General features: G+C 42.9%; 1 protein-coding gene across 4 annotated transcripts; it reads right to left on the reverse strand.

The window, feature by feature from the left end:
* Positions 1-1,933: 1,933 nt before the first annotated feature.
* On the reverse strand, positions 1,934-18,915 carry LOC118781586. Of its 4 annotated transcripts, XM_036534551.1 has the most exons (4): positions 18,398-18,915; positions 17,330-17,502; positions 15,917-16,016; positions 1,934-3,204 (listed from the first exon to the last, which is right to left on the reverse strand). In XM_036534551.1, the coding sequence occupies exon 4, from the start codon at positions 3,097-3,099 to the stop codon at positions 1,993-1,995; it is 1,107 nt and encodes a 368-aa protein (XP_036390444.1). In that variant the 5' UTR covers positions 3,100-3,204; positions 15,917-16,016; positions 17,330-17,502; positions 18,398-18,915; the 3' UTR covers positions 1,934-1,992. The 4 variants fall into 4 exon arrangements, with proteins under 4 accessions (XP_036390444.1, XP_036390445.1, XP_036390447.1 ...); XM_036534552.1 differs by lacking the exon at positions 18,398-18,915 and having other exon boundaries at positions 17,330-17,764; XM_036534554.1 differs by lacking the exons at positions 15,917-16,016; positions 17,330-17,502; positions 18,398-18,915 and adding an exon at positions 13,508-14,358.
* Positions 18,916-20,128: the final 1,213 nt, after the last annotated feature.

Below are 20,128 nucleotides of genomic sequence, written 5' to 3' on the forward strand. Positions count from 1 at the left end.
GATACATTGTTATCGGTGGAAGATTCAGAGCTGTCAAAGTTGTTGAACCAACACAGAGGAGTTTTTGCTAAGACAAAACATGATTGTGGCCGTGTTGATCTTAGTGTGATGGAAATGAATGCCCAGGGATGTGACCCGCCCTCTCTCAGACAGTACAATTATCCAGAAGAGGCAAATCCACATATACAACGCACAATTGACTCTCTCCTGGAACAGGGTGTAATTAGGCCTTGCCTTTTCCATCACTAGCCCCAATATGGCCTGTCCACAAACCAGACAACTCATGGAGACTCTGCATAGACTAGAGGGAGTTAAACAAATGTACACCTACATGTGCTCATCAGCTTCTATTATGCTTTAGATGTGTCCATTGGCTTTTGGGAAATCCCTCTACACCCTGAGTGTCAGTACAAATTTGCCTTTAAATCCAAAAACATGCAGTACACATGGAATATTTTGCCACAGGATTTTGCCCTTTTCCCAACTTTGTTTCTGGCCAAAATACTGGAACCTTTCTCCAGGCCTGAGTTTTTATACAGTATTTTATACAGTACGTAGATGATTGCTGTTACATACCTCCACCAAGGAGGAACACATAAAACTTTGCTCACTGACTTACTTCATTTGCTGGTAGAGGCAGGAGTTAAGCTTAACCTCAAGTAAGCCCAGCTTCTTAAATCAGGGGTGTCTTATTGTCAGGAGGTAAGTTGACAGCTGCTGCCGTGTTGAGCCTCTCATTCGGGGATGTTAATTGGAAACCATGGGTGCGTTGTTGAGCCAGTGTTATTGAATGATTGCCTGCGCCGAACTGGCGGAGCTCGCGGCTGTTCTGAATTGTCATTACCGGGGTTGCAGGAATAAGGCGGCTACAATTCAGACTGTCAGGGGTCGGACGGCTCGGGGAAAGGAAGGCTCTGCGTAGATAGTTTTACTGGGGAAGTTATATTTCTTTTGCTTGATTATTTTTTGTTGCTTCTTTTTGGTTGTTTTTGGGTCCGGTTTTGTTTGATGTTTTTGGCCCATTTTTTTCTTTCTCCCCCCCAGTGCGGGTGAAGTTCCTGCTCCGGAGCTGCACGAGAAGGACGAGCAGCAAACACCAGCATCTGGAGGCAGCGGCCGGAGCAACACTCCGTCCTTTTTTTTGTTTGGGTTTTTTTAATTTTGGGGTGCAAGCAAGGCCCAGCATAGAGGCACGGGCCGAGTTGTGTCCCATCCTTTTTTTTCTTTCGTGCGTGTGTGTGAGTGGACCTCCTCCTCCCTGGCGTGTGGTACCCCCCCTTAGGTGGCCGAGAGGGGTCTCAACTCTGTCACGAGGGCCAGTGCGGGAGACAAGTCAGACAGTGGTCACTGTGTGGTGTGTGTGTGCACGGGGGATATTTACCTACAGTGTGCCCAGGCTTGTGGTGCTGTGTGGGGGGAAGTCTCGCTCCTAACACCAGGCTCACATGGTGAGAGGATGGGATGAGGGAAAGGTGGAGGAAGGTCAGGAGGGGAGGCCCACAGGACATGAGCCATCCACTCAGGCCCGGCCCAAACCAATTTGGCGCCCCAGGCGAAAATTTAGGTGGCGCCCCCCTTGCATCGGAGTAAATTCGACTGCTGGTGTACATACTCACAAGAAACTGAATAGCTTTGTCTTCGACATTCTTTTATTTGCAATTGCAAAATCAAAGCACTTGGAACAAATTAGAAAGAAATACAATAAAAATATGAAATGAATTTTTGAAATACAATATGAATAGCTTAAATAAAGTATAAGATTTAAACAGCCACAAAATAAAAAAGTGTAAACCAGTGGCATAAAATAAATTATAAATACAATATAAATAAGGCACTGCACACAATAAGATATTAAAAAACAACAGTATCGGCAAAAAAAATTACAAGAATATCAAGGGGGGGGGAAGGGAATCTTATGAAGACATCTACTGGTGCTTTTTGGTACTGCATCAAAACTACACAACCACCTACTCAACCTCATATCACCTGCTGCTACAGCGTAACTCTCCTGCTCTTTCTTACAGCAAAGTCATCTATAACATCATCGTATGATAGCTTACTTGAGACCACATGATTTATACTAATGATGGCAAGTCCACTTAGACGTTCCTGCATCATTGTAGTTCTCAAGTAGGTTTTTATCAGTTTAAGCTTTGAGAAGCTTCTTTCTGTAGTAGCCACTGTGACAGGAAGAGTGGCAAAGATTCTCAGAGCAACCCACATGTTGGGGTAAATTTCTGCCAGCTTCTTCTCATGCAGGAAGGTCAAGAGTTCCATGTTTGTCACATTCTTTGATGGCAATGGTGGAAAATTCTGCATTTCCTTTGCAAGTTCTGTGCCATCAATGTCCGGCTGGCTTTCATGGGTCAGAGCAGCACTTAGGGTTTGGCACTGCTGCAGCAGGTCTTCTTCCTCCAAGTTGGGGAAATTGAGAAGTACACCAAACTTGTTATTCACCTCTCCAAGATTCTTAAATCTCTCATCAAGGGAAGAGATGGCAGTATCCACAGCCACATTAAAAAATGTGGTTTTCATTTTTTTCAGTGCATCTTGTATGGGCTCATCTGGAGCCTCATAGCCAAAGTGCCTTTTTGTGGTTCTCAATCGCTTTTGTTTGAGTTCAGCCTCCACATTCATCTCGTCACACATCTTCTTTGCCGTTTTCTGTGCATCAGAAAATCCAGTGTTTCTGTAACTGGTCAGGGAATCTTTGGTTTTCTTCAGCAAGTCGACAGCCACATCGAGCTGCATTGAGGGTGACTGCATCAGTTTACTGATGTACTGGATTTTGCTGAGAATTTCGTACCATATTGCCGTACAAATGCAGAAACGATAGGATCCAATCTCCTCAGCCAAAGACTGGGCTTCAACTCTCTGTTGAGGTGGAAGCAACAGGAGGAGCGCTTGATGGTGCTGCATCACTGCAGAGTGGTGCTGTTGAGGTGGAAGCAGCAGGAGGAGCGCTTGATGGTGCTGCATCACTGCAGGGTGGTGCTGTTGAGGTGGAAGCAGCAGGAGGAGCGCTTGATGGTGTTGCATCACTGCAGGGTGGTGCTGTTGAGGTGGAAGCAGCAGGAGGAGCGCTTGATGGTGCTGCATCAATGCTGGGTGTTGCTGTGGAGGTGGAAGCAACAGGAGGAGCGCTTGATGCTGTAGATGACCCAAGATTTGCAGGGGTGGGACTGAGAAACCTCAACAGCGCATCTGAAGAGAGAAGAGGAATATGTTACACCAATCTAATAATAAATATGATATGATACATAATATGATTTTAAGAATAAACTGAAATATGACAAATTAAAAATCTAAGGGATATGTGCATGATGACTACGCTGTACATGTTTAATACTTTTCTGATATGCAAATGATACAACTTCACCAGGATAGTGGTGTTGGACAAAAAGGCCTGTGTCACTATGACCCAAAACCATGATTCTTTGTCAATAATAGTAAGAAACTCTGTCAGATCAATGCCCAATTATTCTGTATCTGGCCAAGTTCAACCTGGTCTGTGGGAAATTATCACTTCCCCAATGTCAATGTTACCCAACAGGTGATATTGGTTAATCCAGAGGAATAGTTAGGTTTTGTGGAAGATATCCCAGAATTTAACTATGAATTGCTACAATTGGACACAATGCTGATGTTTTTAATGCAGAGAAAGCACAGTCACATCATCAAGGCACAGCAAGGTTTAGGGGATAAGGACAGTGTCTGGAGCAATCAAATACATGATGGTGACATGGGTATTGCCTGGCTCTGGCTAGATGTGGGACAACCTTCAAGGCAGCTGTTTGCATATGTGTCTTCCTCATTATATGCCAGTGTGTGATGCTGTGTTGTCTGAGCTCAGTATTGAGACGCCAAATTACAGATACCTCGATGGTCATTCTGGGACTGCCCCATTGGCTGCGATTGTTCTTGAATGCTCCTCTCCCCGAACCCAAGAAAGAGTTGTTCATTTAGTACCAAATTGAATAGGGACCCTATGATAAGATTAGCCTAATGGGATACAGCAGCTGCCAGTGTGATGCGGTGATGGTCTTAAGACGGGTAAGACTGGCCAGAGAGGGGAGCAACCTAAGGCAGGATCTCACCGCCACTGGTCACCTATCCAAGCAGGAGGGTGTTTTGATCTAAATGGTGGAATATGATGCTTTCAGGCCAATAAGCATCAAAGGGGGGACTGTACAAAATTACAGTATTCTGCCCCAGAATGTGTATTCCACCAGGCATGATGTACTTTGAATAGCTGAAGCATTGCAAAGGGCTTGAAATCATAGATACAGAATGGTCCACACCTCTGACGACACCTTAACAATTATAGTTATAATAGTCAAGTGAAATGGCAAATAATTATAGAAAGGTACCGCGAATGGGCAATGAAGACCCTTCTCAGACAAAGGGGTATCCGAGCTTAATCAAACAATGCTATCCTGACTTACTCAGAACCAGCACTCTGATTTCATTATCATACAAGTGACAGGTACATAGCGTACCAAATTCCTCTAATATGGAAAAATGCATGCAATTAAAAACAAGTCTCTGCTGTCATTTAAACTTAATTACTATTTAAAATGGAAACAATCTAAAATGAGATTACAGCCCTACCTAGTGGTGAAGGTAGGGCTGTAAATGACATTGTATTGTTTTCAATGGTTGCATTTTTATTTTTATGTGTGTATGTGTATGGAAAATTTTAACCATTATGTCATCTGCCCTGAGGTGTATTAACACACTTCATCATATAGGCTGGAGCTATCTTAAATCTCAAATACAACAGAGTATTGTCAAGTTGCCACCCTATTGCCAGAAGAAAATGCACTAAACCACTGAACAAGATTCAGTGAAGGAGATGTACTGAAAGAACTAAACAAACTGGGGGAAATTAATGAATCAGTGATACTTGTAATCACTTTCTGAGAGAACTGGAGCAGTGTTATTCAAACCTTGGGGGAAGTACATGTCAGTCATGGTTTGTAATGTACAATACAGACAAATTTACATTCTTAGTGAATTGTTATTACATTAACAAAATACTGTCAAATATATCAAGCATCAAAGAATTTTCAATTTCACCACTGTCTCAGGGTGACCTATGAGTGATTGAGTGAACGAATCTGCTTACTGAACTAAGTGAAATCGTTCAGTTCAGTAAAAAGAGTCAAAATGCCCATCGCTACTATTTGGATTGGCATTGTAAAAGTCAACCTGATAGCTCTATGCTGACAGCAGCTGCTAACCAAAAAGAGTTCATATTGGTAAATTATAGCAGTTGGTACTATCCTAGTAAAAATGGGCTTCTTGCACTCACAACAAATTTAAAAGAGGTGGCAGGGAGACAAATTAAATTCAGGCTGTAGGCAGAGGTATAAAACCCTGGCTACAGAAATTAAAAGTCCTGCCACATATTTGTTCCACCCATGCACTACACCAGCTGAATTTAATTAGCACAACTCTTCAGCCAGGTAGAGGAGCTAATTAGTGAAACCACCTTGTTTAGAGAATGGCTAGAACAAATACATGGTAGGACTTTTACTTTCTCAAGCCAGGGTTTTCCACCTCTGGCTGTAGGTGTAGGTGAATGAATGAAGCCCTAGCTTGACGCTCTAAGGACTTCCCTCGTCTGTATTCACAAAAAAATTCCATAGGACCATTCGGTAAAGATGAACTGTTTTACTTTGGCAAAAGAAATGTTTTTTACAGAACAATTGCTCATTTGCGAGAATAGGTAACAAGACAGAGAGACGGAGAGGTCAAAAAACTGTGTGGCTCCACTCTCTCCTTGCCTGACCCCCCCCCCCCCCCCCCCCGAAACCCCAACTCTCCTCACGAGAGTAACAAAAAAAAACAATTAAAATAAGAATAAACTGCATTTAGGCTCCTACATTACCGGCTCCTCATTGTGATCAATGTCCAATGTCCTCAGATTTTAACCTAAAATTAAAGGAGCCTGCATGCTAACACTATTCAACTAACTAACTATCTATGTTCAACTCTCTAAAGAAATCTTCTTTCTCTTCGTCCCAAATGAGGACTTGGCTTCAGAACAGCTCATCAATTATCCTCAGATTCTTGAAGAAGACATAGCTTTGTTACTGGGCGACAAAGCTCGTTGGTCTTGGTCTTGACTTTTACTAGGCGAACAAGGCCTTTCTTGTCAGGAAAAGTCTCCACAACTCTTCCAAGTGGCCATGAATTTCTGGGCGACGTGTCATCCACAATCGGCATCACATCACCGACACAGAAGTTTCTTCAAGGCGTGGACCATTGTTGATGTTCTTGGAGCTGCATGAGGTATTCTTTGCACCAGCGTTTCCAGAAGACATCTGCGAGGTACTGGACTTGCCTCTGTTAGTGAAAGTCCGGAACACCAAAAAGTGTTTCGTTACGACAAGAGGCAGATTCGATGTTCGTAGCAAAAGACAGGAAGTTTATTAGCACAGCCGGCCGTGGGAACATGAGCATTGAGCAGAAGTTCAACAGGTATAGAATTCAGTTCATTTTTTATACAGTTAATAGCAGTCACATTTGCATATGAGCTATGATAACCAGCAGGGGTGCTGTTTCTGATTGGTCTTGCGGAGCTGTGCATAGCTAAACAGCTCCCTCTCCAACTGGGTATTTCCTGAGCCCTGTAACCTAATTGGCTCCATAGGGTTCACAAGAGGCGCCATTTGGCTCCGGTCGGATGTAGCCACATCGCTTTGTATTCAAATACACATCGCTTGTCTCCAGCGTTTGTATTTGAATACACATCGCGTGTCTCTGGAACAAACGCCATGCCATTCCACAAAACTGTCTCCTAACACCTCCATTTGCGGTTAGTGTACTGGTCATCCTTGTGGAATACTCCTGGTGCTAGCTCAGGCTTGACCTTGAGTAACAGCAGGTGGTTGGGCGTTAAGGCCTTTAAATCATTGAGGTCTTAAGATGCCTTTGTAATGGCCCTGCTGTTTATGATGGCCTCGGATTCACACAGCAAGGTATGGAGACCTTCTTCATCCAAAAGCTCTTCCTTCACTGTGATGTTCAGAATCCCAGCTTCCTCCATGGTAAGAACCTGCTGGAGGACTGAAGTGCCATTGGAGACCCTTATGTTGCAGGCCTTTTGCAATCTTGCTGGTGTTCCATTCTTTGATCGATTTCTTCAACTCGCTGTCAGCTGACCGGAAGTTCTGTTATCTGAGTACATCTCTTTGACTTGTCCTCTTCTAGCAAACCTTCTAATTGCGTTGAAGCATGCATCAGTGTCAAGTGAAGATGTGACTTCTAGATGTACAGCTCGTATGGTGAGACACGTAAAGATGACACCATATCTCTTTCCTGGCCTTTTTCCTCTTTTCACCAGTGTAGGTACAGTGCCGTCCACAGATAGATTTGTTCATTTTATTTATTCAGCTTTTACGGACAGTAACATATAAACCGCTTTTAATGTGAAACGCAATCTCACAGGAAAGTGATGTTGCAGTTTCACAACCTCTCACCCAACCAAGGACAGCTACAGTAAACAGGAAATGCCCCCCTGCAGCAATGCTAGTAAAAACTGGGTGCATTCCTTTACTCTTTCTCTTGCTTCACACGTCTGCAGAAGATGGACATATGCCCTCTTCTTGCTTTGTATGTCCGAAGAAGATGAACGTACTGCTCACTCCTCTCTTGCTTCACATGTCCACCGTATGCCCCTCTTCTTCTCTTGCTCTGTACGTCTGAAGAAAACAGACGTATCTCCCTCTTGTTCCCCGAAGGCCGTATCATGCAGAAGGGACACGGAAAGCAGATTCTCCAAGCTAGCGACGAATTGATAGTGGAGATCAATAAAGCAAGAGCCAAGTTTCAGCGCCAGCAATCAGAGCAGCGCGAACTCGCTACCAGCCGGAGACAAAGGTGCGACCAGATGCACCTCAACGTGTCTCCCAGAAAGAAACCCTCGCCAGTGCCTGGACCGATCCAGACTGAACCAGACCAGCCCTGGCTCCCCGACGACAGAACCGCCAGTGAAAACACCCACGGAACCACAAGATTTGGACCTCATTTCATGAGCTACAGTAGGCTGTTAACCCTGGGCATAGGACCTTGCATAGCTAAACACCCGATTGTTAGTTACATTGATGAATGTTGTACATCCGTGTGTTTCAGATTATTACGAGTAATGTAACTAGCCATGTTTTGTTGTTCCTGGCTGATTTCTCACACACTATTCACTGCGCCGCAATAGTTAAGATACCACACAGAGACGTAGGGTCTTTGCATGCGTATCCTCTTACTATCCCCCGGTACCTCCTTTTAATCCGCACAGAATAACCCCACGGTTATCAATCATCTGAACATATCCTGTACCAGACAGACGTTATGTTCACTCACACATGCACATAGACAACTTAAACTCGCCACCACATGCATGTTCCTTTGTTCTCTTTGCACATGTGTGTTCAGTGAGCACACTCAGCACACGCACGACCCAGAACAACGCAACACACACCCTATGACATGCTCACACATTTGCGCAAGACATTCACTCATATCTACATACACGTGTAAATACACACAAATGCCTCACTCATATTGTATGTAAATGTACTGTATTACTACTTCAGTCTTATATTCCAATAAATGCATTATTTATTATTGTTTATTATTTAGTTGTCTGTTGTAATATTACACGTGGAATGAATATCGCCAACCTCTGCTGATCAGAATTCTAAATGCCTTCACCTCTTAGTTGAATCATCAATCATCGATTATGATTATTAATTTAATTATTAATTGAAGTTCCAAATTAATAGTTCAGTATATTTTATGAGACTGATATACGAAACTGAGACTGATATTTTATTTTAACCACTATGGTAGACGCCATATTCAGTATGGCACCTCCACGTGTTTAACCATCACCAACATAATCGCTACCTCCTGTAAGGATCTTCCTTACACATAAGTGGTACCTCTCTCTAATCATAGGCATTGTCCCCACATAATTGCCATTGCCCCTGTGAGGAAGACTAACATCCCCCTACACTAGGAATGGGCCAAAGTAGTCAATGCCAACCCTTGTGAATGGAGGATCGTCAGGCAAGACCCTGCATTTCAGTAGATCAGCCATGAGTTGCTTGCCAGCAGTTCTGTGAAGTTTTCTACAGGTGATGCACTTGGACAAGAACTTTCTGATGGCTCTGTTTGCTCCAGGGATCCAGAATCTTTGACGCAGTTGAGCCAACATGTGATTCTTTCCAGTGTGAGCTGTAACGTCATGAATGTGTCTCAGCACAAGCTTTGTGATGTGCGAATCTCTTGGCAAGATGGCTTGCTGCTTGGAATCGTCCGGCATAGCTGCTCGGCTCAACCTTCCTCCAACTCTCAAGACTCCGTCTTGAAGTACTGGATTCAACTTACAGAATAAGCAACCTTTCTTCACCCTTTGATGTTCCTTTAGTATTGCCAAGTCTTCTTTGAATCTTTGTTTTTGACACTACTTCACAATTTCTGTTTCTGCTTTGGTCAAATATTCACAGGTTAGGTGTGTTCCTTGAACTGATTTGTTCTGCTTTCTCCATTTAATGTGTTTGGTTCCTTTCTCTTTGCTTTCAGTTCCCTAAGCAAATCTTTCAATTTCAGAAACCAGGCAACAGCACATTTTAGCTTTGTCCTAGATGAGTAGTGGATCATTAACTGGTCCGTTGCATCTTTGGGATCTTGCGCCTGAACGACATGCGCATGAGCTACTTTCTGACCTCTGGGTTGTCGATGTCCAGCATTCCAGGATCTGGATTCTTGGGCTACTGGTCTTGTGCGCAGAGCAAGAAACCTGGTCCTGAAAGCCAGCTTTCATATTTCAAGAATGCTTCAACAGTCTGTCCTCTCGAGACATGATCAGTGGGATTCAGAGTGGTATTGACATATCTCCACTGTGAAGTCTGAGAGTGCTCCAAGATTATTGAGATTCTATTAGCAATGAAAGTCTTGAATCTTTCAAGTTTTTTCTTTTCAGTGCTTTCACTGTTCAAGTACTTTAGCACAACCATGCTATCCGTCCAAAAGATTGAGTCGTGAAGCTTCAGTTCAAGCTCTTTCTTCAGAAGCTTGTCAATCCTGATTGCAACTGTGGCCGCCGTCAGTTCCATTCTTGGTATGGTTGGAGAAATCAAGGGCATGATCCTTGCCTTTGCCATCATCAGGGTGGATTGAGCTTCACCAATTGCATTGCGCAACAGTAGGTAGCTTGTTGTTCCATAGGCGTCCTCACTCACATCAGTTGTGCGAAGACTGGTGCACCAAACTGCTTTGTCTTGATGCACCTGTCAACTCCAAAATTCTCAAGCTGTTGCAGACCTGAGATCCACCTTTTCCAGCTCTTAACAACATTGTCTGCCGGCATTAATCTTGCAGGATTCTTTTGGTGGGCAGTACTACTGGAGCGAGAATGTCCAACGGGTCAAAGATGGAAGTGATGAGGGAAAGCAGGCCTCTCCTAGTGTGTGGTCAATCTTTGAGAGTAATCTTGAACTTGAACTGATCTGATTCGGCACATTCGGCGGATTCCCAATGCTCTCTCCATCAGCGAGTTGTCTTCAACCAAGTCCAGATCTTGAAACCTTTGCGCTCTTTCCTCTTCGGGAATTGAGTTGAGCAACTTCTGGCTGTTAATCAACCATTTTGTTAGTCGAAATCCACCTTTCGCTAACATGCAACAAGTCAGCACAAAGGGAAATTGCTGTGTTTTCATCAGTAATTGACTTAAGACAGTCGTCTTTTTGACTGTTTTGGCAGCTTCTTGACCAAATTCTTCCTCAAAATCTGTTGCACATTTCTGAAGCGCAAAGGTTGCAACACTTGGCGATGATGTTGCCCCAAAGATGTGGATTAACATCTTGTGTTCAACAAGCTCCTGCTCGTAGTTCCCATCAGGCCACCAGAGAAACCTGAAGAGATGCATGTCTTCATTGCTGACTCTGACCTGGTGGAACATGGCCTCCATGTCGGCCATAACTGCCACGGTCTCTTGTTGGAAACTCACGAGGACCCCCACTAGTGAGCTTGTTAGTAAGCTGTTGGTTCAGCGACATTCCTTGAAAGCTTGCTCCGCAGTGAAAGACAACACGCAGCTTTTGGTTGACTGGATGTCTGACTCAGGGTGAGGCACTGTCGAGCTTCACTGCATAGCCTTTCTTGAGGATGTCATCCATGAATGCAACATATTCTGCATAAAACTTGACATCTCTAGAGAATCTTTTACGTTCAGCGCACGTTGCTCAGTGACTGATCTGTTGTTTGGCATACACAATAACTTGTTCTTCACCGGAAGGCAAACAATGTAATGACCATCCACAAGTTTTGAGGATTGGGACACCATGTTAATAAACTGGTGATCATCCTTGAACATTTCAATGTCCTCATTTTGTCCAGCATCGGGAAAGTCCTGCTTGAACTGCAGTTGCCAGAGCTCTTCTAGCTTGGCTACTGAGATTTAATTCGCAGTGAGTTCTGTCAATTTATTTGTCTCCATTATATCACTTCCACCTCTGAGTGGTACGTTTATCGTCCAGCCTAATATTGTTCTCATGGCGTATGGTCCACCGTCCACGCTGCTGACCACTTGTAGTGGCTCCATCACCTAGGGAACGTTTGCGCCTATGAATAAGCCAACCTCTGCTTGGATAGTGGGAAGTCTCACCTCCTTTAGGTGAGGCCAACTGTTAACATCTTCTTGGCGGGGGATATTATCTTTAGTTACAGGGATGGTTTTCTATGAAAACACCTCTGAAAGCTTGATAAACGGGTTGCCGTCCAGGCTACTGATTTCCAGTCCAGTCACAATGCAAGGGTTTACAACAGATTCATTTCCCATTGTTCGCAACAAGATGTTTGTATTGCCTCCATCCATGCTAAGTTAGTTTATCAGCGATTGTAGCTGAGCTACCTGAATCCAAAAATGCATATGTTGTCACAACCCTGGTTCCCTTTTGTGCCTTGACGAGCACTGGAATAATTGAAAGAGCACAATCCTCCTTACCGGCCCCAGTGATGCCAAAAGTTTCCGTTCCGATTGTTGTTCACAACTTTCTTTTGCTGTCTCTTCTCTCGAGTCTTTAGTGTTCAGGTGCAGCAGTGTGGGATGCAGTCGAGTAGCATTCTGCTACTCATGTTACTGTGTTTCAAACATGCAAAACACAGACCTTTGCTTCTCAAGAAGTCAATCTTTTCTTTATGTGGCTTGCTCTTGAGTTTTCTGCAGACTGTGAGGCTGTGTTGCTCTCCTTTGCAATAAACACAAGGCTTGCTGTTTGCGTCCACTGAGACAGTTTGTATTTTTGGTGTTGCTTGTTTGTCATTTTCTGCCTTGACTTTGTTTTCCATTCTAGGGGGGACAATGGCTGTTGTGAATATGTTCTTTGGTTTGAATGTCTCTGCATACTGTGGTTTTGTTTTCTGTCGGACTAGGTCTCTCGTGCATGTGGTGGTTTCTTTTATGTTTCCATAGACTGGTTGTAATATATACCTAACTTGCTTGTTGACAAAATCAACAAAGTCCTTGAGCCTCGCTCTTTTCTTTGTTTTCTCTTGTAAGTCTCAGGCAGACTTTCTCCAAGTTTCTTTAAGTTTGTATGTAGCTAATGTCTGTCATTGTGTTGGAGCAGCCTGTGAGGAATAATGCGAAGGACTGTAGTGCAGTGCCGTCTTCTGGCTTGATTGTCTGCCAATCCAAAGCTGCCTTTATGTAGGCTGCTGCTATCTTGTACTCATCACAAAAAAACTTTTTGCATTTGTTTTGCTTTAAAATAAACTGCTGAAGGTTCCATGTGGATGCAGCTCTTAACCAGTTCATGCGGTTGTCCACTTGTATATTGCAGCAAGAAATTGCAGATGATCACAATTGTCATTATTGCAGCCTTCAACTCCATGTTCAATAGATCTGATGAAGGATTTATATTCAAGTGGGTCACCCTTGAATGTTGAAATTATGAGATCAGGAAGTAATGATGCTTTGTGATTCTTCACAAGGTACTCGGTGACGTTGGCTTGCTGAGAGATGGCCTTGCATAGACTATCAAGCACTGGCCCATCACTGAATTTCATGTTTGGCGCAGGCGAGGCTCTAGGAGGCATTGCTGGCTGAACGTTGTTTTTAACATTGGGCGTGGGTGAGGTATGCTGTGGTAGTGGTTAAAAGGTAGCATCGGCCTTTGTTTCGCCAACCCGTTCCTCAGCTTTAACGATGTTCAAGTCCACTTGTGTGTATTCATATTTTTGCAAAACTTCCATTTTTGCATCCAACACAGCAAGAGCAGTCTGCATTGCATGCATCTTCTTCCTAGCCTTTATTACAGCTTCTATTTGTAACCGGTAGAATGGAATGACCATTGCAGCCACCGTAGTGCTTGTTTGCGGTCACACCCCCTTCTATACTGCTGTGGAAGTTAGCCGTGCAAACAATTAACTTGCCACACAAGGCAGGTATATATATATAAGCCAGGTAAGATGCACGGAGCTGAACTGCTCCTCTGCATACCTTTGGTTTCCGTGTGCCATAATATTCCTGATCTGAGGTAGGTTCCTGACTTGATTGTGTTTGTCGTTTGGGTGTTGTGGGCAAGCTTCCATTACTTCCACGGTAACCAATATACTGCACTCAACAGGTGGTTGCTGGCATCCTGGGTTTGAAGAGTTTTGCGGTGGCTGTTTCTCCTTTTCCCACCCCGGTTCATTGCCTCCCTCCATAGGAGCAGCCAAGCCCATTGGGCAGGTAAAACTATAATTTTATGAGTTGGTTCAACAGGTAGTCGTTAGAGCAGCAGTACCATGAGTTGTCCGGCGTCTCCCGTTTTTACCTCCTGTGTAAGTAATATTGTTGTCTGAACAGGAAGACTGCCACTGCTGCTTTGCCTTCCGTTAGTTTGCATGCCCTGAATATTGCCCTTGTTTTTTTAGTGTTCGTTGCTATTAGGCTGTGTGCTTTTTAAACAAATTACCTTTGCGGGTTGGTTGGTGTATTTTTGTTTTCCCCGTTTGTTCACATTATTTTCTCCATTCTTGCATATGTGCTTGTGGGGTCGTTTTGTGTGTTCGTTGTGTTTATGCCCAATTGGGCTTGTGTGTTTGTCAGCTCAGCTCCTCCATGTCGCAGCGAGTGCGTGGGCGGGGGACTCTTTCGTCGGCGCAACTAGCATTTCGGTACTGGTGATCGCAACTGTCGGTACCTAAAAAAAGGGGTACCGATAATTACTTTGGCTAGCTGGGTCTGACTTTGGTGTACCCCCTAACGACATTCTTGACCTTATGAAACAGCAACTCCTGCAAACACGGAGCTGTGAGCTGATTGGTTTTTTTTGGAGTTTCTGTTTGAGTTGTATTATGTTGGATCTGTTTTTGATTTGGTTTGCTTCTTTCCTTTGAGTAGGTGCTGAGGTTCTCCTGGGGGGCAGGCTAGGCACTCGGTGGTGAGGTCCCGTCACTGCATGGTTTGCTTATAGGTTGCACTGGAGTTCACAGAAGGTACACCTCTGTTTTTTTTTCCTTGAAGCACTTGTGTGAGTATTTCACTTCTGGACACACACTACTGTAGTCTGCCTTCCCGTGGCTGACCGAGGCCCTCTCCGCATTGGCATTTTAATGTACTCTTTTAATAAAGTAAAATTTTAACTTGTACTGTAGCACGAACAAATAAAATTGTGTTGTATCTTTGGAAACAGCGTCTCTGTCCTCTCTCAGTGAGCGAACCTGTGTGTCTGGCATGTCCTCCTGGGGTTGATTGGACTAGTGTTGACCCCTGTGTATATTTCCCTGGGTAGCAGTCCCAGGGTACCCCCCTGGTCATACTTTTAATTCCCCACCCTTTTGTACTCGCCACATATTCTTTTTTGTTCAACCTCAAACTCCGCCTCTTGCAGTTTTTCTCGAGCCTCCTTGCATCTTTTTTTGTACATACCAATCTGCTTCTTCCTCTTCTATGGCTAACTTCTCCCTTAAAGCTGCAGCCTTTGCCTTTAATGATGCGTGTTCCATCTCTACCTTTATTCTGATTGAGGAAGATAATGACAACATGCTTCCACATGATCCGGGTCTACTTGGGCGCTTAGGGGAGGATTTTGATGATGTGGACCTACTATCTGTGGGCATTACTCATTTATCACACTCATCAGCCTGCTCAGAGCGTTTCATGACCTCTTTCATCCATTCCTCGCATTTCCAGAAGAAATCATTTATTGATTTATTTTTAATTCTTTTGATTATCCAAATTCGTCCTCAGCCATAAATCATCGCAAACCAGAATTTAGGTCGGAAAATTCTTGATGCAAACAATTAAAGTCAACACGCAATTTATTTTTAACAATGTTGACATTTGCTTCGTCTTCCATTATTTGCTCAATTTGCTTTACCATGCTAGTTAGCTGGGATAGCTTGTGCCTGCGTGCCTGAACTTGTCTAAACTTGTGTTCTTCTACAGCCTTCTCAGTCATTTTCATTTTTATCTGTTTTCCACTGTCTTGTTCGTCCATAACAAGTGAAATTTTCCACACCTACTTAGTAAAAATGTCGAAGTGCCGTAGAATGAGCTTTACACATAAAATGCGTTCCACTTCTTCCTTCAGCTGAACAACGTCCTTCTTTTTATACACACATATATATATATATATATATATATATATATATATATATATATATATATATATATATATATATATACATACATACATATACATATACATACACATACATATACATATATATATACATATACATATACATATACATACATATACATATATATATACATATACATATACATATACATATATATATATATATACATATATATATATATACACACGACCGCGGCACACTTACCCACCGCACTGTCATACTCGTAAGATAGCTTCAATTAGCAATCCGTGGCAAAGCAAGGAAAGATACAACTTACAGTTTGTTGTTTTCTTTTTCCCAAAACCACCGTGATGTCCGTGCAAAGTTTCCTTCTTCCATAGTCCGTTTCGAGTCAGGCCATTGCAAATTCCATTAATCTGTGAAGAGCAAGTTTTTTGACTAATATGTAGGTTTCCAATGAATGAAGCCTTAGCTTGACACTCTAACGACTCCCCTCGTCCGCATTTACCTAAAAAAAAAAATCCATAGGACCATTCGGTAAAGATGAACTGTTTTACTCTGACAAAAGAAATGTTTGTTACAGAACGATTGTTCATTTGCGAGAATAGGTAACAAGACAGAGAGACGGAGAGGTCAAAAAACTGTGTGGCTCCACTCTCTCCTTCCCTGACTTCCCCCCGAAACCCCAACTCTCCTCGCGAGAGTAACAAAAAAAAAAAAAAAAAAAATTAAAGGAGCGCACAGAATAAACTGCGTTTAGGCTCCTACAGTAGGTTTTAATAAGTGTGGTTGTAGCAATCACATGGATTAAAGAAATGGACAATACAAAATGCTTATAAAATGAAAAAAGCTTAATTGATAAAATAACCTAAACTCCAGATAAACCACCACACTGTGTTAGGGTAAGAATGTGAAGGAATTTCAGGGACCACAATGTGTCATCTTGAGCATAAGTTCCACTACTACCTCATATCAATACCATTCACCTCCTAAGATTCGAATTGAGCCCCCAATCAGAAATATTCTGTGAATTATACTCACAAACACCCCCAAAAAATGCCTCATGTCATCTCTTTCTTTCAGCCTCCAGGATGCACACAAATAGGTGTGCTGCTATTTCAGCTCAAGCAGGAATGGGTGTCTCTACAGATGGAAGGTGCTCTTGGTACGAACCTGCTGCATGTAAGCAGTCCTCACTAATCTGCGTTTTTGAAAAGAAAAGTAAAAAGAAGAAAAAAACTGAACTTAAACAGTATCAGTGTTTGCTCTGTGAGTACTAATGCACTTTTGCCTGTAGTTCTCTGATGAAGATGTAGGGGAAGATGTAGGGGACAGGTCTGTGGGACAGAGGCCCCTGGACTTAATCCCTGAGGGCAACCTACATGACAGCCTCAGGCAGTATTTCAGCATAAATGCCTCCCCTCCAGCACACACACGCAAAGCACTAATGCTAATATTCACCAGTTCATTCAACATTGGATACTGCCTCTAAGCAATACGCTAATGCTGTGCTATAATTTGTGTGATGGTCTGAGTGCAGTTGCACAAAGTGTCCCTGGTAGCAGGCATCAGTTGTTATTAAGTTCCTGTCCCTGACTCGGTAAGCACCCCTCACTCTCAGCATGTCTATAAGATCTTTGCTTGGTGGGGGACCCACAGGAGCACATGAGAGCATTGGTTGTGATTGGAGGCTGAAATGATGGTGGTTTGGTTTTAGTGTTAAACTCACCTTTCTGTTTATGCACAGCATGCTGGTCATGCAGCTCAGGTGTTTGTCCATGGACCCCTTCTGAAATCGGCAAAAGCTGGAGAGCAACATGGCGATGTTGACAGATGACCGGTGGAAAAGTGTAAAGGAAGTCCTGTCATGACTGAAAGGACTGATCATGTTTCTGTTTTCCCCTGAAACAGAACAGAACCAGGGCCAAATGGGACAGGGATAGACACAAGGAGCCAATGAGGTGGGGAGATGGAGAGAGAGTAACAGAGTAAGAGAGAGAGAGCAGTAGTAATAGAGAAAGAGAGGACCTCCTGCCACAGGTTCTGGAGGACAACATTGGGAGGGAAGGGCTGTACCATTAGTGATTTCAGCTGTTTTCCATCTGTTCTCCAGGGCCATTGTAACAGGGTAACAAACATCTTGTCACATCTTTGATGAGGTATGATCAGTGGTAAGACACAGATATACTGTCATGGTACCCTGCATGACTCCATCTTATGACTCAGGGAGAGGAGTGAGTATGTCCCTTTTCTATATCCCCAGGTAGGAGCTTACCTCTCAGCTATGCCAGTCTCACTATACAATTCTATTCTGAAAGAACTTTATAGAGAGCATGACTGTGCATGACAGTCATGACAGCATGACTGTGCTGATGTCTCTTGCAGCTACACTGTGAAACAGAAATCATGATGATCGAGGGAAAGAAGGTCTTGAAAGCCCCAAAACAGGAGAAATTGAGGCCTACTGAGAGCCTAAATTAAAGGGCCATGGAGTGCATATTTGAAGGAGAGCCTTCACTTTCTCCTGTGCTCAGTCTGTTTCTTTTTGATGGTTTTTTAGGTAAATTGTTTGTTTTTGTACGTTTTCAACCTTCTGTGAACATTTTTGTGAGACGTGTCAGCCAGATTCTCCACAGCACAGTTTTACATTGAAATTACTTTTATTGATCAGTTATAATATTTCACAGTGGAAGCAATGACACTGAGTGCACCAATATGTGTAACATTTTGAGCCAATTTTAGCCATGTTCAAACTTGCAAAAGTTTAAAGAATATTGCAAGCCTTGAAAAAACTTACCATACACACAGGGCCGTGGGAAGTAGGGGTGCTGCGGATGCTGCAGCACCCCCTGTTGGAAAAGGCAGACATCACAGAACTCTGCCAGATGCAAAAAATAAACGTATTAAAACATTTTAAATAATGTAAAGAATTTAATGCTTGAGGATGTTTTGAGAAATAATTAGCAATACTGAATAATTATTAATTATCAAAATGGTCAACGGACGTCACGTAGTGTAGTCATCTAGCTAGTAATGTTGCTTCATTCAAGGTAGCTATCACAATCAGTGGTGGCGGGGGAGCTGGAAATAGGTGAAGCCCGAACACTACCTTTAAATCTATCATTACTTTCAAACTTTCCCCTTTATCCTCCTTGATTAACAATAAAAAAATAATTCACAGAATATTTGACACCAATCATGTAATTAGAATAAACGTTTATGATCACGAAACAGCGCAGATTGTCTGTAGTTTGCATGCTTGCGAACGCTACAATATGAGATTGTTTAACAAGGATGTTTAACAATTAACAAGGGTGCCATTTATCGATTTAAATTACATTAAATGCTCATGACACATCACAGCTTTTGTGAGGTCTGTGTTCTAAACATTATTGTTCATTGCACTCAACCTAACATAAAGTCTCAGTAACTTAAACCGATTTAACTAAATTTAGCTCCGTTTTGTAATTTGAATTTTGTAACACAAGGAAGCTATAATGTGAAACATTTAAGAGAAAGCTTTCATTTTATTTGCCACTTAATTATTCAAATTGCCATCCTTGTTAAATTAAACAATTATAGTCTATTCATCTTAACCCCCAGCACCCAGGCTGGACACGCCAAAAATGCACCTCCCACTACAACACCCCCAACTTAAAGCCTCTTCTCACGGCCCTGCATACACATGCCATGTGTTCTTCACGCGGACACAAGGACCGCCGGAGACAATACATGAGAAAGCAAGAGACTGTGAGTTTGGAGAATTGCATGATTCGTTGGTACGTGGCAGAATTGTGTGTGGCATAAGGAACGACCAAGTGAGAGGCAGGTTGCTGAGAGAGGTAGACCTCACACTGCAAAAGGCGATCGATATTTGTCAAGCAAATGAGATCACATCCAGCCAAGTTAAAGCGTTTAACGATGAGGTGGAGGTGCACAAAATCCGGTCAGTCAAGTCAAAGAACAACAACAAATACAAGGCAAAGACAGAAAAGGAAGAACAAAAAGGAGCAAATTACAGCAGATGTGGCTACAAACACAAAGTGAAGAAGTGTCGAGCCTTCAGTCAGACATGGAAGTCTGGCCACAAGAAAAATCATTTTGCAAAAATGTGCAATTCACAGAGCACACAGTTGAGCACAGTGAAAGCTGTACTGACATGTTTATTGGCACAATAAGAGTAAATCAAGCGAAGTGCATTAAGGCTGTTACATCAGATGAGAAAGACAATGAAATGTGGACCGAAAATCTGAATACACAGGAGGAATGTGACATTCAAGCTTGACACTGGTGCAGAGTGCAACGTAACGTCAGAGAAAACATTCAGCTCACTGGATATTAAAGGAAACCTCATATCATCTATATGCAAGTTAGTGGCATACTCAGGTCACAAAATGGTGTCATTGGGCAAGAAATCCCTCACATGTGAATACAAACGACAAAAATACAAGATTGAATTTGAAATCATACAGCAAGATGCTCCAGCAATATTAGGAAGACAACTTGTCAGAAGCTAGGACTGGTAATG

This window comes from Megalops cyprinoides, chromosome 8 (assembly GCF_013368585.1).
Source record: "Megalops cyprinoides isolate fMegCyp1 chromosome 8, fMegCyp1.pri, whole genome shotgun sequence".
NCBI classification, from domain to species: Eukaryota; Metazoa; Chordata; class Actinopteri; order Elopiformes; family Megalopidae; genus Megalops; species Megalops cyprinoides.